The following is a 24,272-nucleotide window of genomic DNA, read 5'->3' as shown; positions in this document are numbered from 1 at the left end:
TATATATACTGTGCAGAGTAGATTGAAAGCAGATCATCTAGACAAGAGTGCTCGATACATAAGCAGAGAAATATAAAATCAAAACAAGATGACGCTTGGTTACAAATTCAACATTATATTGCACTACAGGCTGTTTTATGAGGTACTCCCTCAATCATCAGGTGCTAGGCTCTGATAAGTACGCTGAGCCTGGGAACAATTTTAATTGATCTTATAAAAAAAATGTGTACTGTCACATTACTGGCAAGTTATATAGTATTGGTTATAATTACAGTATATGTGATCTGTTTAATTAGAAATTAGAATATTTTATTTTCACAAAAATAAATACTGTATTTTTATTATAGTAACATTATTACCATGACTATAGATAAGCCTATTTAATTATGCACCAATTTCAGTATACATGAACCATTCAACTACAAAACACATCAATAATATACTACGGTGTAAGTAATCACTTCTCCATGGTGGGCTGAGTATCGAAGTAGAAATGTATTTCCAGCCAATTGTGACTCCTGAAAAATCGAAATATCATCAGATTAAAAAAAAAAAAAAACTTCTGTATACTAAAAATAAAATCAAATTAGACCAAAGTAACTGGCGAATATTTGTATCATGATGTTGAATTGATAGTTATACTATACTCTATCTATTTACATATTAATAAATAGCCTGGCCTTATTTTTAAATTTATATATGCATAATAAAATTACAATAATAATAATAATTCCCTGTTGCTTTTTTCAATGCAGAAATGTGTCTTCCATACAGTCACTTTTAATATATTTTTTATTATAAAAACATAAGCTTAGTTTTCCTAGCTTCCCCCGAGAAGGGCGTGAGTATACATACTAGTACTATAGTTTCTATGAAATGATGCACTCACGGCCTAGTATAGGCCACTTATAAACACTCACCACAGCCACACAGCCCGCGGTAATGCAACGAGCACCGCCGTGCATTAGCAGAACACGTGAAATTATGATCCTTTTTTTAAACGTTTGTGGTGGAAAACTGAAATAGGGTACAAGACGATTTTTATATCATACTAAGCAGAAACACTTACTTTTTCGACTTATGGTATGTATGTAGAAAATTGCTGTTTGGGATGCAATCAGAAATTTGTAAGCAAATAACTGTCAAATTGTATCGATTCGACGGCTGTCACACAACCCTGGCAAAAACGTTGGAACGCGCAACTCGTACAAAAAATAATCATAAAATTCAATGACGTAAAGGTTCTTAGCTATATAAGGAAATGATTTTACAATATTTGGTTACCTTCCGATTTTCCAATGTTTATTCAACAGCTCTGAAAAAACATACAATTTATGCTAATAAAAACGCGCGAAACTTAAAAGCCTTTCAGTCGTGTGAGGGCGTCTAGAATCAATGACGTCACGTCGTGTTGAAAATTTTTACAATAACCGTCAAAATCTCCAACACGGCTCTCCGACTTACGTTTCGCTCGCAATGTTTCGAAACTCGATCGTGTCCTGGTTACGGTTCATAATATGCAAATTCTCGCCCCTTGTATGAACGCCGGGCTTATGTTAAGCACGGCTTAGCTCTATTTTAACGTAGCCTTTGATATCCCGAGATGTGCGTCTTTCGTTGAATTACCTTGGTTTTTAGAGTGTTTGCTGAAAATTTTATACTGTATTTTTGGTAGGTTACTTACCAAACATTTTTATAATTTTAGGGATAACTTTACATTTTATATTGAATAAAATTTCCGAAAGTCATTTTAGCAAGGATTAAGGAAAGGGCTCTAATTTTATGTTTTTGTATGGTGATGAATGTTCTTGCAGTTTACGAGTAATACACATTTGTGGTATCGTACCGTATCCATTGAAGTATAATGTTCTTAGACCAATGGTTAAGACTTTATAATCGAGGTACAATTCTTGCCCTTGGTATGGCTTTTTATCTATATTGCATATTGTTGTTATTATCACTATTGTGTGCTTTACATAGCTTTATTATCAGGTCAAGCCTCTGATACCGTTCCTGGTTAAGGCCAATAGTAATTGAAATCTTCCGGTCTTTGAGAACACGGTCATAATATTCGAGGTCGAAAATACTGTTTTTGTACTTCTATGGAATAACCGACAATGCTTACTATGTTTTATGATAGAAACAAAAATTGAACATTTTTTTTCGACATCGAAAATCAAGATGGAGAAAGAAAAGTCTATCTAAATAGTGTATTAGAATAGGCCTATTAAGTACAGAATTAGGCCTAACCTAATACTGTACACTATTTAGAGAGGCTTTTCTTTTTCCATCGTTATTTCCGAGGTTAAAACATTTTTTTTAACAGTCGTGTAAAATAGTCGTTTAAGGACATTTTTCTGGAAAAAATGAATGTGACACGACCCTCCACTATGGAGGTATGAATTTTTAAATAACATGAGGTCAAGAGATTAGCCTCAAAGCTTATTTTTATTGGTTACGCACCACTGACTGCGGTTGTTTGTCATCACTACAAGACGTCTACCAAATCGTGGAAAAGGCATATTAAAATAAGAAATATTGACATTTGTGAGCAATACATTTTATTTTTATATAAGTAGTGAGTATATGAATAAATTTAATGCATTAGTTACAGAAGTTGATAACTTCATTCTAATTTGTTTTGGGCATTTTTCTTTATTTTTATAAGCCGTTAGACATTACCTTGGCTAGCATATGTGATGTTCATTGTAATAATACTACAAAACAAAATCACATCAATTTAAAATTAAATTTGTGAACATACTTACCTTATATTTTAACTAGCAGGTGATTTTATTGGTAGATTTGTTTTCTTTTAAGTGTGTAAGTATGATTTGCATGCCAAGTGAAATTAATACAGTTATTTTGCTTTGTTTTACCATACCGTAATTTTCAGCAAGGCCTAGCTGTACGCCTACTAGCCGATACGCAGTGTGGCTAAAGACATTTTTGTTTTTCTGGGCATGTGCAGATTGTGCTTATCTAGCTCATTAGCATAAAACTACCACACATAAAACTTATTCGAGTTAGACGGCTTAAACTAGCCAGCTTCCTATTCTGCTAACAGATTTCCTGGTTTCATATATGTCAGAAGTTTCTTCCAGTTACCGTAAAACCAGACAGTCGTAAGATAATGTTATACATTTGGTTTCTATATCTGTACATTGTGTCAGTTTTTGGTCAGACTGACTTTAACCATGAAGTATTTCTTGATAGCAAGGAAAATTTACAACTGCTTTGGAGGATAGAAGAAGATACAATTGTGTTTGAAGTTCGTGCTAACACGACTGGTTATGTTGGGATTGGATTTTCAAGTAATGGTGGAATGAAAGGAGCAGACATCATGATTGGATGGGTTAACAACGGGACGCCCTACATTTCAGTAAGTCACACCCATAAAACTTTAGCCATATTATATTTTTGCTCTTTTTTTCAAAAATATTCACAACACACAAAATCAACTTTCAATACAAAAATTGTACTTTCTAAGATAGAATATTGTAATTGAAGCCATTATTTTACACTCGTTACATTGATGACATTTTTTTTATATGGCCACATGGAGAGGAATCCCATAAACTCTTCATTTGCAATTTCAACGACGCTCACCACAGCATCAAATTCACATCCGAACAGTCCGTCAGCCAAATACCATTTCTTTGATTTGCATTAATAACAACAAACTTACTACTACTTTGTACACTAAACCTACGGACAGTCACAAGTACTTGGATTTCAACAGTTCCCATCCCGCAAGTATTAAACGATCCATAGTATACAGCCAAGCTCTACGCATTAAACGTATACCGTACCGTATGTTCCACTGTTCTGAATATAACAGATATATTAACACTCTTATCTACAAATTAAGCCAAAGCAGCTACCCGATTCCATTCATCAACATTATGTGTATATATATATATACATATATATATATATATATATATATATATATATAATATTATTTATTTGCACTAATGTAGCCTTTATATTATTAGTTGGCCAAAACGTGCTGTAATACAAAAATTTATTTAATTGTACCAAAAGTAGCCTTTATATATCTTTATGGCGTTATTATTCCTATTTTCTATCTTAAAACAATATTTTTAACGATTAATGGTGGTTTCTGCCTGAGAAATGCCAGAAATAATAAAATTTGAAGGTTGATTTCTCAAATGTTCCTTTAAACAGATGTATGTTTAAATCTTCCAAAATTATAATACGATCAATTGCAAATTAAAAAGGGGCAAATATTAAACACTTCAAATAAAATAATTTAGAAAAAACGTAGATAATTGTAGAGTTAACTGAACTGAGACACAAATTTGTAAAGTAACAGAAAAACATCGCAACAGTCACACAAAAGAAGGAAAATTTTTCGAAAAATTTTGTTGAATTCACAATTTCAGAATATTCATAATAAATAATAATTTGAGTGAGGACAAAATTATTTTTTTCACAATTTACTTCCAAAACGACTGCACAAAATGTGAAAGAAATTATATTGTAGCAGAATCCGTGTATGCGTGTTACTATTAAGAGCATTTTCAAATAATGACTCTTTCAAATAGAATTTATTAAAGTAATAATGTTACATTAACACGAATCAAATTATTGAACGAGAAATTGTCACGGTAAAAAAGCAACACATTCTTCACAGAAGAATTTCAAGCAAAATCCGTGTACCAATTATCCCATCGAGGCAATGTTGCTCCCCATATAAGTATGCGCAGATACTCAAAGACAGTATGTTGAGCATCAGCACCTTCCACCCCAGGATAAGCCCAGGGCTCCATTACCGTAAACTGCAAAAGGAGCAACATTGCGTCGACAGAGAAAATGGTATCATGTTTTTATTTTATTTTTTTTTTGTAAAAAAATATCAATTCAACTGGGAAACATCAAGGTAGTGTATACGCCTCGGTGAAAATCCAAATGACTTCCAGAAGAATTTCGAGCAGAATCTGCATACCAATTGCATTATAAGGCAGTTTTCGCCGCGCGACGTTAACCTTAACGTTAACGGATGACGTCATAATTTATGCATCTTGCGTTGTGAAGTACGTTAATTTCAGGATTGTACGTGCTCGACTTACGTAGTTACGGGTTTGGGCATGCGTATTTCGATTTGCTTTGCAAAAAGGGCGGAGCTATCACTCTGCATGTTGAGTACTACGTTAAAGTTAAGGTTAACGTCGTGCATCGAAAACTCCCTAATAGCTCAGTTAGCCACCCTAGCAACGAAATATTCTATCACGATGTACTGTTTGTAGTAAAATCACTCCAGCCTTGAGCTTTATCCAAACAAGACGCAAAAAAAAAAAAAAAAAAAAAAAAAAAAAAAAAAAAAAAAAAAAAATCGGAGACACTACATATCGAATTAGCGAATCGATAATAGGAAATGTCAGTGCAAATGATGATGTCAACACTAACTTATACATACGGAAGCCCGTTAGTGTCACCAGTGAATTAAAATTTAAGAACCGTTAAGTGGCCTAGTTTCGTAAACAAAATTATATAATATTATGTAATAATCAGCAATGCTGTATACAACTAAAAGGTTATATAGGGCTTGTTACTACGGAAGCCCGTTAGTGCCACCAGTGAATTAAACTTTAGGAACCGTTAAGTGGCGGCCGCCACATATTTATCTAGCGGCCGCCATTTAATTATCTGACGGCCTGAAATTTTAACTCACTGGTGGAACTAACGGGCTTCCTAACTGGCGGCCACCACCAGATAATAAGTGGCACTTGGGCAAAGATGATGTCATCACAATTTTTTTGCATAATTTATTTTATTATGAAAAAATAATAAAAAGTAAATTTAATTTATATTTCATTCATTCTGAGTTGCACAAGGCAATTTCATAAGTTGAGTAACTCACAGCTATAGAAACTATATACACACACTTCTAAAACCGTATAATATACATTATTATACAATTATAACATTAGGTATATGAGACCGAATATAATATAGTCGGTCTAATATAGCTACAAAATGACAAGTTATTCTTTTAGGTAAAACGATCTATCTTAAATTTTCTTTCTTGAGTTTGGGACTATGTGTTATAACTTAGAAGGCAAAGGGGAGCAAGCACAAGCTTCAACAATAAGAAATGCGCGCGAAGCGCGCGAAAAGTTTTTTGTTTTTTTAATTCTAATTTCGTCAGAATTGATCAAAACTCCCTAAAATGTGCAATTTTTAGAGGAAATTGGCCTACCTCAACAAAATATGCGATATAAAATTTGAGATTTTCAGGCACTTTCCCGGGTGAAAAGGGCATTCAATGGGCTTTCGCGGGTGAAAAGGGCATTCAATGGGGAAAGACTTTCCACAGATGGATATTTTCCCCTTGTCCCTCGGTGGTTACGCCACTGCGGAGAATACCTGGGGGCTTAGATCAAATGCGCTATGGACACTTTTTTAAGTGGAGAAGGGGTTGCAGGCCGGGGTATTGTAGTATCTGTTCATTATATCCTTTTTATTCTTGTCTTTATTTTTCTCTTCTCCTCTTCTTTTCCTTTTTCCTTTCTTTTTCTTTCATCTCCCACAGAATGATAACAATATAGCTAATTATATTATAATTATGCACTCTTATTAGTCAGAATTAAATCAGAATATAATTAACGACAGGTAGAAACTCAGCTTTATATTACAGATTAAAAATGAATGTGATGATAAAATTATTTAAAAAATCTTTATAAAATGTTCATAGAATGTACAACTGGATGAAAGACTTTGTGTTCATACAGTGTTGACTATTGACTTGGGCGTAATTGGTGAGGTTTGCACTGTGTGTACCCAGAGTGAACATATAGTGACAGTGTGGTTGTGTAAAACCCACTTCCCATTGCAACCTACCATTAACATCAGCTAACAAATTAATGTTTTTTATTTGTTTCCCCTAAGCTCTGGAACTGCATTAATGCCGCTGGGGGTGGGGGGAGGTCCCGTTGTTCTTCCACGGAAAATGTTGATTCCTAGGTTGGGAGAAATGAGCTTTCCCGACTTCTGTTGTGTCTTTTAATGACTTTTAAATTCTTCAAAATTGAATGATGATTCAAATCAAATGATTCAATTAATCAACGAACTCCAAAGATAAAAGGGGTCCGGGTTCCCCCGGAAAATTTTCGATTTCTAGATGGCGGGAGATGAGCTTACCTGACTTCTGAAATGTCTTTTAATGACTTTTAAAGTTCTTCAAAATCAAGGTTTTCCCCTCTTAAAAAGGTCAGGTAAATTTTTCTCATTTTTTATTTTATGTGTGTATACATACATAAACAAATGAGTAGTTACATGCGTATTCCTTTTTCCATGAATCGATAAATCCCAAAAAGAAAGGGGGGTCGGGGGGTTCTCCCCCGGGAAAATTTTGATTCCTAGATGGCAGGAATTGAGCTTTCCCGACATTTGAAGTGTGTTTTAATTCTCTTTCCCATCCTTCTCCTTCTTCCCTCCTTCTTTTTTTGCATTTCCGATCATACAAAAATCTCCAGACATTATGTATTTTTCGCCAAAAAGTGGGGGGGGGGGCGGGCTCCCCCGGCCCCCGCTTCCGCCGGCCATGAGCACCCTAGTATTAGGTTTTCTCAAACAAATGTGTTGAAGCCATTCAAAAATACCATGTAGGGTTAACCTAGAACGTGAATATACTAATTATGAAGAAGGTCTTTGTATTATCATTCTCCAATTCTTTGAGTAGGAAATCTAATATAGCTCATTCATCCTATTTATTCCCTCATGAAACTATATATTGTAATCGCCATTAGAGTATTTATGTATTGATCACGTGTCAGGTGTATGCCTAATGTAACAGTCTGAACTTATTATAGTCATTCTTTATATTTATCTTATATATTTATATATACTCTTTATATATATTATTTAGGGGCAGCCTTACGTTCCCATTCTATAAAATGTTTAGCATAACAATATCAACGGGTGGCTGCCCCATTACACGTTTTATGTTATGTATATATTAAATTGTTTTTCGTCATTGAATGAAATGACAATTTCCATCCAATCCTGGTGTTTGCTTTCTTTGTTTCGTCTTGTACTCGCCTCCTGCGACATAAATCATAATACCATCTGTCCAATCCAGGCCAGGTTCCTCCTGCGACATAAATCATAATACCATCTGTCCAATCCAGGCCAGGTTAATATGAACTTATAAACTTATAATTTATAAGTTTATGAAATTTCAAACTTATAGTTTAACTAGATGAACACTTATATATTATAGCCAGAGAGTCCACATGACAGTTCTGCAACAGGGAAAGAACTAACACCCCTCTCACAGTTCATTACTATTTCAACATCGATAGTTTTAAATATAAGCTACAGTACTTGTATGTAAAAGAATTCTCAACATGACAGATGGCAATCCTAATTAAATAAGTCTGGACCAATCATACACCCAGAACACATTTACCACAAATCCAATAGTGTTATGTTTATATATACACTCATTGTTACCAACATTTAAATTACTATGAGATTTAATAAATGGAATATGGTTCTCTCGTCTGATTCTAATTCATATCTGAGTAACCTATATTCAATTCATTTTGCATAATAGATAGCCAAGAAACTGTAGAGAAATAAAGCATACAGTTTTTAGATTTGTCTTTTTGTTTTTTGGGGTTTTTTTAGGTCATCAACAAGTTAATAATATCTTATACACATGCATTCGTTGTATTTATCATTCATTATTATTTTTTTCATTTCAAATCTTGATTTCCAGGACCGACATGGCATTGGAAATGTAGAGCCAGAGATTGATAATCAAGGTGATTATGAATTGTTGTACGGAAATGAGACAAATGGTTTAACGATAATCGGATACCAGCGTAAACTTTTAACCTGCGACAAAGATGACTACGATATAACTGTAAGTAAGCTCAAGAGACGCTATTAATCAATTCACTGGCTTATCTTTAAAATAAAAGTAGAATAAATAAAAGTATATCAATTGAATTGTACGTGCAGCTTAGTTCTCTGAAACGATGAGTATTCAGGAATACTTTGACTTTATTGCACTTGCGTATTACATTTATTTCAGAGGCGTAAGGTTCTGAGGGGCCCTATTTTGAGAGTACCGTCGGGGTCCTCGACGCATTTATAGATAGTTATCCATATTAATGTCATCCCCCGCCGAAAATCATTCCGGGGCGTGAGTCTATTTATGATATTGATTATTGTAAAATTTGTTATTTTTTTCATTAAAGTAATGTCCCGCCGGGCCATCCTGATTTTTAGTCTTCGGGACAGCAATATTGATTACTAATGTATTATTACATACGGTACTGTACTAGACTGGGTGCAGTAGGAAATTAGCGGGAAAAAAGTAAAGGAAAATTTATTTTTTGTTTTTCTGAATCAGTATATCATAGTGTCTCAGAAAAAAATCCCCATTCTTAGAGCTTGGGCAACTTTTTTTTATAGCACTTTGAAATTTTGAAATAAAATATCCTATTTTGGACTAATGTAACTTGAACTTGGCTAAATAGTTACTCTTCACTCTCGTAAAAAAAATTATTATATATACATATATATACATATATATATATATATACATATATAATAATAATAATAATAATAATAATAATAATAATAATAATAATAATAATAATAATAATAAACTATCAGAATATAAACTCACTGGAAAAAGAAATAGCGAAATTTTGCTCTGAAAGACCCAACAATTCAATTTCTGGACTCGGATCGGGGTAAATTGAAATAACAACTATGGTATTATTTTAGTTACTTCTAGTTTTGCTGTAAATGTGAAAATTGACAATAAACTTAGTTAACTAGTTACTCTTTACTGTCTTTATCAAATTTGAATAAAATGATCATAATGCCAATTTCCAAGATGGCGTTCATCTTGGTGGGGAAAAGATTATTATTATTATTATTATTATTATTATTATTATTATTATTATTATTATTGTTCTCAAAGTATAAAATGCAATCTCATCAAAGCAATGTACACATATAGAATATATATAAATATTATTATTTTAATAGTAGTATATGCCTATTTATTATTGTTGAAATCATTATTAATATTATTATATTATATATTACTATATTATATTCTTATTATTTAAAAATTATATTTTATTATTGAAATGAATTAAAATGTTAGTACTGTTATATAATAATATTATTTATAATATTTTTATCACCACTATTGGTATCATTACAGTATTATCATCATCCGTCATCATCATCCTCATCCTATTCGTCATCATCATTCTCATTGTTGTCTAATCATCATAATCATCCTTACTGTCATCGATCGTTGTAATCATCACCATCATCATCATCACATCACATCATCGTCCTCATCTTTATCACGTCCTCATCGATCATCTATCGTCGTTATCATCATCATCATAGTCTTCATCCTCCTCCTCACCCTTCATCATTTTCTTCATAATCATACTCATCATCATATTCATCCTCATCCATCATCATCCTCGTCATCATCAATGGTGTAGCCAGCTATTGGCACAGTTGGGAAAGTCCCACACCATTTTTCTAATAGGTCCACATTTTAAAAATTGGTCCAAATTATGTAATTTTATGCATAAAATGGATTTAGATTTCTCATATTTTTGCTTAAAATGGGTCCAGTCCACATTGTTTAAATTTACACGTAAAGTGGGTCAACCCTGATATTGTCCCACACCGTTTGAAAATCCTGGCTATGGCATTGATCCTCATCCATCATTGTAACCCTCATCACCATTCTCAACAATCATCGTTATCATCATCACCATCACCACAACCTACTAATCATCCTCATCCATCATCATCCTTATCCACATCATCATCAACCTCATCCTTATCCTCCTTATCATCATCACTCATTCATCATTAATCATCATAGTCCTCATCATCATCATCATCATCATCCTTTTTAATCATCATTATCAATTATCATCCTCATCATGAGAATGATGATGAAGAGGAGAACGACAAGAATGAAAATGAGAATGAGGACAGAGGGGATGTTTCTCATTCATCATCACTAACCTCATCAACATCATTCTTAACAATTATCCTTATCATAATCACGATCATCCTCATCAATCATAATCATCATCATCCTTATCTTCATTATCATCAAACTCATCATCCTAATTCTCCTTATCATCATTATCCTCACCATCCTTATCAGCATCATTTTCTTCCTCATCATCATCCATCATCAATCATCATCTACCACATCATCTTCCTTCTCCTCATCAACTGCATCATCCTCATCTTCCTCATCATCATTCTTATCTTCATCACCATAATCATAATCATCATTACCATCACCCTCATTATTATCGTCATCCTCATCACCTTCCTGATTACTGTCATCAGCATCAACATTACCATCATCATTTTCATCATTATCCTCTTCATCATCAGTCACCATCATCATCACGAGGATGATGATGAGGAGGAGGATGACGAGAATGAAGATGAGGATGAGGATGAGAGGGATGATTCTCATCATTCATCATCATCATCATCATCATCATCATCATCATCATCATCATCATCATCATCATCTTCATCATCATCATCATCATCATCATTCTCATCAATCATTTTCTATTATTCTCATCACCATCATCACAGTCATTATCATCAACAACCATTATCATCAATCATAATCACCATCATCTTCTTCCTCACCATCATCCTAATCATCTTTCTTCTCCTCCTCATGATCAACATCCTCCTTATAATGGGGATTATAATGAGGATGGGGATGACAATGAGGAAGATGATGATGATGATAATAATAATAACATCAGTATAGTAAGAATAACAGTACTAACGCTAATATTAATGTGAATTATAAACTATAATTTTTTTTGAAACGCATAAGAATAATTATATAGAGTACTATATTATAAATATTATAAAGTAACAACATAATAGTATAATAATGATGATGAAGAAAAATGTAGTGTAGAAAGATTAAATTTAAATAGGTAAACATTTCCTTTAATGTTGATTGTAGTAGTCTTGGAATTTGGTGTGTTGACGTCACCATTCCAAATTTGCTTGGGAGGTGGGGAATTCCCATCAGACTCCCATCGTCCGATGCCTCGACAAGGTTGCCACACCACAAATAATGATTTGCTTATCCATAAAACATTAATTTGGTTGCCAATCCCTAATATTTTGGCTTAAAAGCAAAATTTTGGGCCATACTAAGCTTTAAAAAAACCTCTCCTATAAGCCCAGAGATTTTTTTTCCGGGACTCTGACCGAGGGTCTAGTTGGCTCTGCGTTTGGACCCACCCTGTCAAACCCCCTGGGGCCACAACTGAACGACTATAATGGGTAAGTATTTAACTAAGGTCATCTCTGTTTTTACAGTTATAGAAAAAAACCCTAAAAGTGACTAAAAACATAAACATGTTTTCTATACCCCGATCCAAAAATTGGTATTTTAAAGCAAAATTTCACTATTTCGTTTTTTCGTTGAGTTAACTTTGTAGTAGTTCATCAATTATATATATACATATGTTTTATTTTATTCCAGTATGTATAATATTGTATTGAGATTGTATTGTACTTTGATAACAATAAAATTATTTTTGCAATAAAAACATAGTTTTTCCCACAATAATGGACGGCATCTTGGAATTTATCATGATGACGTCATCATTCCGATCAAATTTAGAGTGATGAGTAACTATATAGCCAGGTTTTTGATACATTTCATATCCACAGTTAATGTAAAAGTGACCAAAAACATAAAGTTATTTCCCCTACCCCCATTTTAAATAGTTTAAAGTAGGGTATTTTAGGCCAAAATTTCAAAGTGCTGTAAAAAAAATTGCCCAAGCCCTAGGCATGGGGATATTTTTTTCTGAGATACTATAGGGTATGTTGATTCAGAAAAACCAAAAATTAAGTTTCCTTTATTTTTTTCCCGCTAAAATTCTTTTCAGCAGTTTTACAACCAGGCTATACCGGTTATATAGTACTTTCACTAAATCTTGTCGGTCATTATTATTTCGGAGTCTCAGTAGGTTTGTAGATAATGATTATTTATGGAAGTACAAGTACTGTACCACTATAAAGTATGATAGTTTAAAGTGAAAAGAAAAACAAAACAAAACAAAACAAAACAAATAGGCCATATATTTAGCGTTTGAGTTGATACAAACTGGCACCATCTCCAACATGTTTGTATATTTTCATTTTCTGTCAGTAGAGAAAAATACAGCGCCAAAAACCAAAGGTTATTACAGTGAAGCAATGGTCTGATGAGTAAGTTGAACAGCTACAATTTGAGTTCGAGACAGACTGGAACATCATCAAAGAGAACAGTACAAACGTGAATGAACTGACAAAAACTGTTAATGTAAATTTTTGTACTGAAAATGTAATTCCAGTCAAGAAAATAAAAGTTTATGGTAATTTTAAGCCTTGGATAAACAAAAATGTTTTAGAAGTGATTAAGAAAAGCATTTAAAAATGGTGATACACCTCAAGTTAAAATCATTCAGAAAGAATTGAAGCGAGTAATTCGTAAAAACAAATTTGTATATAAAAATAAGGTTGAAAACAAATTTAAATGTACTGATGCTAATAATGTCCAATCCATATGCAAATGAATTAAATAAGTTCTTTAATAGATTTAATAAACAAGAATGCATGGGTTAATGTTTGGAACTTAAACATAAGATTAACGATTCATTATATGATTGTGAAAGAGTTGAAAGGCTTGGAAAACGACCTTAAACAGGTTGCATTGATGTCGGTACCTATAAAAGTGTTTGAAAAATTGTACTTTAGTTTAAAGCTAACAGTTTCAGATCATCTTGATCCTCTCCAGTTTGCCTACTGTGCTAATAGGAATACTGAAGATGCAATACTGTATAAACTTCAGAGAATTTATTGTCACTTGGATGACTGGAAAACTAATTCATGTGTGAGAATCAGGTACTTTGACTTTTATTCGGCATTTAATACAATTCAGCCTCACATTCTTATAATTTATTTGATTTGAATGTTCGTAGTGTATTGATTTCGTTTGTTTTTAATTTCCTGGTCGACCGTCTTCAGTACCGCTACAAAATAACGTTATTTCCGATACGGAGTCTATCAGTACTGGTGCACCACAGGGTACTGTCTTGGCCCTTTTCTTGTTTTCGATTTACACGTCAGATTTAAGGTGTTGTCCAAAATTGCGGATGACTCAACATTGATTGGTCTCATAATTGATAATAATGATTCCCTGTATATGTCAGAAATTGTTAGAATCACTGAGTATTGTGGAAATAATTTTCTTGAATTAAACATAAATAAGACAAAAGAAATGCACATTGATTTCAGGAAAAATAACGGAACTGTTCCGAATAAAATAAACATTAATGGTCAAAAAGTGTAGATTGTAGATTCCTAAAAGTATCTGGGGGGTGGTGTTTGACAATAGACTATCTTGGAAGGATCATACTGATTCTGTAGTTAATTAAATAGTAGACTCTATTGTCTTAAGAAGCTTGGTTCTTTTGGGGTTATGCAGGACATATGTTTGATGTTCTACGTATCGGTAATGTTTTTTGTTGGGGGGTAATTGTATGTTAGGGTGGGCTGGGAATACTAGTTGTAGATAGAGATAAAGATAAAGAGAGAATAGAAAGCGTGCTGGATAGAGTGGGGAAAGTTATTGCTTCGCCTGTGCAGTCACTGGACTCATACTACCACGAACGGCTTGCCATAGTTTTTAAAATATCTTAGGATAACAGCCATCCTCTCCACGCGTATATGATAGGCTCCCGCATAGGCAGAAGTGGTAGAACGAGGAGTGAGTGCGGATACGGACCGTTACAAGTACTCATTTTACCCAGCTGGGATAAGGGAGTTTAATTTAAAGAATGCAAGAAGATAATTAATTAATTAATTAATTTTTTAGCAAGTGAGCAACGTAATTTCCATAATTATTGGACAATAAAATTAATCTGTATCTGTAAGTCCAAACGTGCTCAGAGTTATATACTCTTTGGTAGCCCTGTAATTGAAAAACACTGTTCTTCTGAGTTCAAGAAGGTAAAACCAGTAACAGTGAAATTTCAAATTCCACAAAAAAAGGGTTTCGAAAATCAAGCTACAACGCTATTAATAATTATTATTCTTGTTAGCTCAATGGTGAACCAAAATGTTTGAAATAGAGAAGCTCAGTTAGGGACTTTTTTACAACCCAACCGAATTAACCTACTGGACACCAAGAATGACATTCATATAGGCTGTCTTATCAATGAGATGAAATGTTTTGAAATTATACATTATATATTTAGTTTAATGGTGATCTTATGAATAATTAATGATATATAAGCAGCCACAATACATATTTCAATATTTTAAACATATATATATATATATATATATATATACGTAACTGCAACCATAATAAGAACAGCTACACGAGCAACAATTATAACAACAGCAGAAACTACAACTACACAACAAACTAAAACAATAACTACTGCAGATAGATAGACAGACAGTGGTGAATAAATAATAATGTCTGTCTCTTATACACATCTAGATAATAATGAAACAAACGCATCTAGGACTGACTTCACAGCCCGTGAACAGTGCAAACTGTATCAGTGGCAAACTAGATAATGGTCAGAGTGTGGTTCGAACCTTCGGTCAGGAGGTATGAAACCTTAATGGAGAAAACCTGCAAAATACCACCATGAATAAATGAAAGTTCTTTATTTTAGAGTGATACTGTGAGAGTGATTTGGTCTTATCATCCCGAAGACCCCGAAGACATGAAGGCAACATACCACGGTCCGCAGCAGCGAGGTGTAAGATCGATCATATTCTTGGATATAAGACCTTCAAATCTAAAATCGTTACCAGAAGATGTAAAAGCATTTGATATATTAAACAACAATGTAAGTAAGCCTATAAAAAATGTGGTTAAATTGTGTATGTCATTCGTATGTCTTTATCAATTTATACTTAATCAAAACGTAGTATTTTACATAGTATACTACTTGAAAACTGTATTTATAAAATGTATATATTAAAATTGTTCTTTGGCAGACTCTCGTACCAAGTGACAGGGCAACTACCTACTGGTGCACTCATATAGAACTGCCTGCGCTGCTAACACCACATCATATCATACGGGTAGGCAAACTTAACATAAAATATTATTTTTGCCGCACTTGAACTCTTGTTCCGGATATTTTTTTTTTCGTTTTCTTGCGTAGATAACACATTATGTTTAATCACATTTTCTTTGTTGAAACATAGAATAGGTAGGCTATACATACTTGAGGATAAATTTTAATTATTATGAATATTACATTTGTATAAAATACCAAACTTTTATATTTTAGTACTAAATAATGCTATATCTCGTTATCCTTTCAGATTGAACCTATAATCCAGCCAGGAAACGAGGGTGTTGTTCATCATTTGGTTCTACGTTTGTGCTATGGACTGCAAAACATTATTGGAAGTAACAGTTTGAACTGTGAAATTAATCTTATGTATCAGTTCAGGTTCTGTTCTAAAACAATGTATGCATGGGCAGCTGGAGGTGGAGTAAGTGCAGCGATATTACCTTGTAATGTGAATACAATAAAATGCAAGCTTAACAGGACAAAATTCCCTTCCTGCGATTATTAATAATAATGAATATGATGATCGAAAACGACAAGTGTTAAACCAACTAAAGAAACAACTACAAGAGCAACAACAACAGTAACTACAGCACAAATACAAACATCTACAACAGTAGAACAGCAATAACTATTACAACTTTAACAAAAAATATTAATAACAACTATAATAACAACAGCTACTACTTCAACAACAGCAACTTCAACAACAATATTAACTGCAAAAACAACAGCAATAGCCACGAATTAACAACCACAAAAGTAGAGGGAAAAAAAGCAACTACAAAAACAAAAATTCCTACAACAAAAACGAAAGCAAAATCTACAACCCAATAAGATCAACAACTACAACAACAACTAACAGCAGCATCATCAACAGCAACAATAACAACTAAACTACAAGAACAACAGCAATATCAACAACTACAAACGTAACTGCAACCATAATAAGAACAGCTACACGAGCAACAATTATAACAACAGCAGAAACTACAACTACACAACAAACTAAAACAATAACTACTGCAGATAGATAGACAGACAGTGGTGAATAAATAATAATGTTTTAGAGAGGTAAGTAGGTGCCACTATGTGCATTTTTCAGGCATTAGATTTTCCAGAGCATGTGGGATTTCGGATTGGTGTCGATGATGTTAGGTACTTACAACTCACAGTACACTACGATAACCTACAGTTGATTAAAGGTAAGATCAAATGGAATTAAATTATACTAGAAAATAACTAAGTAATAATTACTGTAATTAACACCAATATATATGCTAAACAATAGCATACAAAGCATAATTACTGTACATGCTTACTTACCGTTTTATATTGAAAATGTTTAGATTATAACCTTTTGAAATACTTTTGTATAATGCCGTCAATCGTTTGTTCACAACAAAATTCACCGGGGAAACCCGCTACTCGCACTGATACATTCACTGGTTTCATTAAAGTTCACATGAGCCAAATTATCTGAACTTGGTATGCGGTGTATAGTTCTTATCCGAGAAAGCTTGCCGAGCGTGCCTATTGAACCAGAGCCCATATTGTGGATGTATATAGATTGTGCCTCCCCTGCCTAAACTCTTTTGCCATTTGACTTAACTGAAGCATCCTACATATACAAACCACCATAGTCGGTTTGGGAGGCTTAATGGCTGATTTTATTATTATTAATATTATTATTATTATTATTATTATTATTATTATTATTATTATTAATTATTATTATTATTTTTTTTATTATTATTATAAAAATAATAATAATAATAATAATAATAATAATTATTATTATTATTATTATTATTATTATTATTTTTATTAATTATTATCTAATGCTTTAAAAAACATTAAAGTTCAGTCAACCTAGGCCTATAGACCAAGGCCCCCGGCATATTGCCTAGTTTCTGTCTCTTATACACATCTTTATTATTATTATTGCACAGGTATTCATGACAGCTCTGGTGTACGTATTTACTATACCCCTGAGCTTCGAAAATATGATTCAAGTATACTGACGATAGGTATTCCGTCATTTCGCTTGTATGTGATACCACCAAAAGAAAATGCATTTAAAGTGTACGGTTCGTGTGATAAGCAATGTTCAAATAAGGTGATGAAGTCAGCTTTAGAATTTTTAATGTTTTAGTTTAAACTATCTTTAAAAAAGTAATTAATCTTGATATCTGTATTAGGCGAATAACTGCTGCTACAGAACATCAAATTCATTTTATTTTATTTTATTTTTTATTTTTTTCATTTTCTTGATGATATGAATAATGAATTTAAGACTCAAATTAATGTTTTATTCTATTTAATTTTAGATACTTACTGAAGGTGATATGAAAGTATTTTCAGTCTTACTTCATGCACATTTAGCAGGTGTGTAAGTTTACCTGTTTTAATTAAGAAAGTTTAGAGATAATCACATATAAATGTTACTTAAATACGCCGAGAAAATACCGGTACTTATAAGAATTTGAATTATATACTTCACTAATTTTATATGCACATACTAGATACCCTTTCCTATAAAATCTAGTATTCTAAAAACATTATTACCTATCTAATCTAATAGCATTAAGTTTATGACTCCTGTCAATTGCTGTATTTTATGCGCTACTATATGAATGATGCTCAAATCATGTTATTAAAACATGAATAGATTCAATTATATATATAAAACACGTGTATTACCTTAATATTAATTGGCCTATACAATGTCTAAAATATTGTACTATGCACAGGAACTAGTATGCGGTTAACACACTTTCGGAATGGTGAATACATCGGAGAAATTGCACGAGATAGAGCATATGACTTCAATTTACAAGAAGAAAGAAAGCTAAAAAATCAATGGATCGTCAAACCTGTAAGTTATGTTAAAAAATTGATAATATATTATCATCTGACAATCTATTTGGAAAAGATTGAGATCAGTAACAAGCCGTATATCTTGGACTATAGTACTAACTTAGTAGGTTAAAATAGTCCATGGCAAACCTTTAAATATATATAAATATAAATAAAACCTTTATATATTGTAAAATGTTTCAGTTTATGAGCGATACATGCTGAAGTAATTGAAGAAAATACAGAATTGACGAAGAAAATACAGAATTGACAAAGAAAAGTGTATTGGACCCATACAAAAATATATAGCCATATCTCAATCGTGTTAACATATCTTATTTGTGGGAATGCAATGTTCTAAGTCAATTGTTCCTAACCTTAGGTCCACGGACCCCTTTCGGGTTTATAAAAAAATAATTGGGTTTCCTCCAAGTCAAATGGGTCCGCAGGGGTCCTAGAAAATGTTGGAGTCCGCAAAAATGTTGGGGTACGCTAGAATCATCCAGGTTAGCACGATCTGTAGTACCAGTAATTTTAACACCTTTTATCTATTTATATTTGTGTATATGGTGCACTGCTTCTTAACCCTGGAAAGAGAATTTCATGTGAACTTTTACGTGACAATAAAGAGAAACTTGAACTTGAAGGTTAGCAATATCTGCAGCAGTGTAAGGTATTACTTGCGTAATCTAGGAAGGATACGCAGAGTTATTGACCAGGAAACACGTCATACAGCGGGCAGTTCTAGTCTTATCACGAATAGATTACTGTAACTTTCTCTATTATAGTAGTCTCTTAAAAAATCTTGATACACTGCAGAGATTGCAGAACTCCGCTGCTCGCTTGGTCTTTTCATGTGAACCTCGCACACACTCTGCTCCTCTCATAAATAAACTCCATTGGCTGCCGATTAATTGCAGAATTAAATTTAAGGTAATTATATTTGTCCAAAAATGTATCTGTGGTCTTTCTCTTGCGTATTTATGTAGTTTTCTCGACCCACGTGTTCCGTTCCGATCCCAATCATTCATTCATTCATTTGGTAGTATCCAACTCTCCGTATGTTGCAAAACTCTTATAAGATTTAGATGTACGAAAGCTAAAATTTGGCTCTTTCCTCACAACTTTTGGTTGCTTCTGATATTAACGCCAGACCAATCATCTTATGCATGTCTCTTGCAGTACAGTCGTATTCGTAGGTATTAACGTTTATCATACCACACATATTATAGCTTTTAGGCTATAAGCTAAATTTTGGCTCTTCACAACTTTTGGTTGCTTCTGATAGTAACGCCAGACCAATCATCTTATGCATGTCTCTTGCAGTACATTCGTATTCGTAGGTATCAACGTTTATCATATCACACATATATAGCTTTTAGGCTATATTAACATTGTAATAAATTATACTTATTTTTGCAACAGGGAGATGACTTATTTCTAGAATGCACATACAATACAATGGATAGAGAGACAGTTACATATGTAAGTTTATGTTTGCAATCGGTTTGTTTAAACAAATCGATTGCGCAGATTATATTTATAGAATACATTTAATATATTTAAAAAATTAGCAATTTAGGCAATATAAAAAAAAAACAACCAACCAACCATATAACAAATTATCTGAACAACCAAACAATTGGTCAACGAACCAATCATTAGTATAATATTAGTCAATCAATAAACCAATTAAACGAACAAATAAATATAAATAATTGATGAGCAATATTGCTGTTGACACCTTTTTCTGCTTTCAGGGAGGCCCTGCAACAACAGATGAAATGTGCTTGGCGTTCTTATCTTACTATCCTAAAGCGAATGCTGGGATATGTTACAACACTCCTAATCCGATTAACCTAGAAAATCTTCTTAACTTGGGTGATATAAAGTGAGTGACACTTAGTTACCCTAAAATTCGCGAGATAAAAACACCAAGTATTAGACCTATATTGATTAATTTGCCTAACTTTGAATAGTCATGGCAAGGTTGTGTGGACCTGTAATTTGCCTAAGAAGCTACTTGTAAGATTTGCTACTGCAGGTAGTAATGGGTGGAATCTTTCCACAGTAGTATTTGTTTCATCAACACACAATTTATACTATAATTTTACGTTGGTTAATTGCTAAATAGATGATGTGTTATTGCCTAAATTCCATTATGGCTGTAACGTCACTGAATTTTTTAATTAATAACTCAATCCATTAATTTGATAGTTTGGTACCTTACCAGCTCAGTTGTTTATGCTTTTGTGATTAGATGCCATTATTTAGTGCAGTGCCCCTACAAACTCTCAATATTAGGATACATAATGTATTATTCTTTCATCAAGAAACAACACTTTACGTCAAGCTATTGATGGTATGGAGTGGACTGATGAAAGAAAAGATGCTGTCCGTCAGTGGTACAAGACGTCCCGATTAGGAAAGTGCACAAATCACTCTGTACATTCAGTTTTTCCAGAATATACTTTACTTCCGGTAGGTTTAATCATTTTATTTAAAATATCGGGAACCTATGTCGATATTTTAACTATTTGTATAATATATATTATATAATAAATATAAAAAAAAACAAATGAAAATTAAATAATAAACAGAACTAGGTTGTTACTGAATTTACAAAGGAAAATATAGTGAGTTATACCACGCCTATTTCTAAGGGATACGAGCATCAAGAAATGTTATCACCACTGGTCTTTGCACCCATAACTGGCACACAGTGTAACCTCCTTCAATCCATGGGAGTATTCCTTTTAGTTGTTTTTTGTTTTTTTCTTTTCTTTTTCAAGTTAATGCTTAGACAGACAAATACAATCAATGGCACATCATCTTACCTGGCACTCATTTATACTCTTGAGCGGACAGAGACAAATGTAGATAAATTACAGTGCCAAATGATATAAATATATAAATATAACAATATTATTAATATATGACACCTGTTACAATTATAGCCATCAAATTCTTCGAAATCTGCCAATTAATTGTTATATTTTTAAGTTATATTATTTTGTACCAAATGTTACTGGTTTTAACTAATACATTTATGTGTACACTTTGCAATCTGTCGCATTTTATTTAATTTTTAACAGATATGTTTTAAAACTGATTTATCAGTATTAATATGCTATATAAAATTTAACAGTAATTGTACTATATTTCATTATTTATTTACATCTGTGCAAAAAAAGTTTAACTATGCTGACCTAAATTAAACTAAATAAGTATGACTGTATGCATACTATGCATACTTTGTTTCCATCGAAAAGGTAAGGCCTAGCACCATTTAAATGACGAACATGTGTTAAAATTAGTAGTATTAAAGGAAGAAGAGGAATAAGGAAAGCACTCCGGCTTGTAATTTTGTTTTTTACAAAAAAATATATTTAATTTATTTTTTTTTTATTTCGTTTTTAAAAGCTTTTTTCTGCACCATCCGTGAACACAATATAGTTTTGTAATTAAAAAAAATAATGAAGTCTAAATAATATGCAAAGGTTGATGCTTGTTTGCACATGAATATGTGGTGTTATATACTAATACGACCATTGACGGTCCCGCCTAATAATTCCATTTGATGCAATCTCAATCTGCACTTGTCGTGTGACACATTGTGCATACTGATAACATACTGTACAGAAAGCGAGTAAGCGTGTTATTTTCCAAATAGGTAAAACAAATAAGACAGGCGCTAAACCACTGATTATTACATCCTGTTTCTTTATTTTACACTGTTATAACTTATCTATTTGTTATATATTAGGCTTACCGATAATCAGTAACAAGTACTTTTTTTTCTGTTGTAGGGATATAGCGAATATGTCGAGACGGAAAGTCTGGAATATCTTATCAATTTACAAAGCCAAATTGTTGAACATGACAAGTGTTCAGCTGCTGTGAATTTAAAAGCAGCTTTGCTGAGTGCTGTCACATGTGTAATAGCTGTTACACTTTTCTCAATATAGGTATAAAATATTGAGTTCGATTTGATGGTAATTTTATGGTTCAAGGACAATTGATATGGATCTAGTTGTCTTCCAGAACGCATACTCTTAAACACCATATTGATCTAGAAAAAAAAAAACGATACAGTACAACGATTACTTTAATAGCTTCCTTTTAAACTATATAAAAACAGCAAAGGAAAACAACCTTGGATCAATCACAAAATTTCACATCGTGGACGGCCATCAACTTAATTGTTAATTTTGAAACAATAAGCTTAATTACATAAATCATTTATTTAGCCCTATTTCATGACGATCAGAGCGTTTTGCTTTTCTTTGTATGTTTTTAACTAATATACTCAGTGGCGATGAAATACATCTAACAGAAGAAAACCGAAAAGTGAAAAATAAATATATAAAAATAAATAAAATAAAACAACACTTTGTAATAGTACAAAACATAGTAGTCTCTTCTTTTAAAATCAAAATTCTTCAATTATACAAATTAACAATGTTATTTTGTAAATGTTCAAACGCAAATACGTCACGATACTGTGCAAATATAAATATCCCTATCCACTCAGTTATTTTTACGATAATTGGATTTTTTCTTTGTTTTTCTCCATTCATTAAAACACCATTACTGTCTGTCTCAATTTAAATTGTTTATACTTACAGCTCAGACCAGATAATTTTCAACTTCATGGCAGTTCATGAGTGCATTAACTTATTTAAATATCCACAAGCCTACTTTAAACATTTGCATAATTGCTGCATAATACGGATAATCATCTATTATGCACAACCCACTACCTATTGTTACCAATTACTTCCCATTCTCATAAGCATGTGCCTCAACAAAATGTTTTTTGACCCAAACACTAATGCATCTGCTAAGTTAAAAATACCATTGCTTATGAGCAATTAATAGTACAGAAAATTCCAGGCTAAGAATTTAATGTGTGCAAACAATAGTAGCAAATTCATATTAGATATTAATAGAAATCATTACAAGGAATGGTAAATACTGATAATTCAAAATAAATTATTTTCAAAGATAATTTGAAAACCATAAAGACAATAGTTTTTTTTTTTATTATTTTTTAGTTTTTTTTTTTGTCACAATATTAAATAACAGCAAAAACAAGAATAAAAAGCAAGAGAAACAAGAGCAAAGGTAAAATCAACAACAGAAACGGAAACGCAGCGGTAGCGACGACCATAACAAAGACGCTGGCGGCAGCATTGACAACTTCTAATACTTCTAATACTTATATGATAGACCTACATCTCA

The 24,272-nt window shown here is 32.6% G+C and overlaps 1 protein-coding gene across 3 annotated transcripts; it reads left to right on the top strand.

Annotated features, from left to right (window-relative positions):
- Window positions 1–1,490: 1,490 nt before the first annotated feature.
- Window positions 1,491–23,561, top strand: LOC117103224 (DBH-like monooxygenase protein 1 homolog). 3 transcript variants are annotated; one of them, XM_033243797.1, is made up of 14 exons: window positions 1,491–1,671; window positions 3,217–3,382; window positions 8,750–8,896; window positions 15,759–15,935; window positions 16,087–16,173; window positions 16,420–16,593; window positions 17,275–17,374; window positions 18,122–18,288; window positions 18,500–18,557; window positions 18,923–19,047; window positions 20,454–20,513; window positions 20,789–20,919; window positions 21,362–21,509; window positions 22,838–23,561. In XM_033243797.1, the coding sequence occupies exons 2-14, from the start codon at window positions 3,326–3,328 to the stop codon at window positions 22,994–22,996; spliced, it is 1,590 nt and encodes a 529-aa protein (XP_033099688.1). In that variant the 5' UTR covers window positions 1,491–1,671; window positions 3,217–3,325; the 3' UTR covers window positions 22,997–23,561. The 3 variants fall into 3 exon arrangements, with proteins under 3 accessions (XP_033099688.1, XP_033099693.1, XP_033099680.1); XM_033243802.1 differs by lacking the exon at window positions 1,491–1,671 and adding an exon at window positions 2,531–2,547; XM_033243789.1 differs by lacking the exon at window positions 1,491–1,671 and having other exon boundaries at window positions 3,008–3,382.
- Window positions 23,562–24,272: the final 711 nt, after the last annotated feature.

The sequence above is a fragment of the Anneissia japonica genome, unplaced genomic scaffold, assembly GCF_011630105.1.
Source record: "Anneissia japonica isolate Jap-2015-1 unplaced genomic scaffold, ASM1163010v1 scaffold287623_len557403_cov176, whole genome shotgun sequence".
In the NCBI taxonomy this organism is placed as follows: domain Eukaryota; kingdom Metazoa; phylum Echinodermata; class Crinoidea; order Comatulida; family Comatulidae; genus Anneissia; species Anneissia japonica.
The sequence above is the reverse complement of the archived record's forward strand: the minus strand, read 5'-3'. Positions and strand labels throughout refer to the sequence as shown.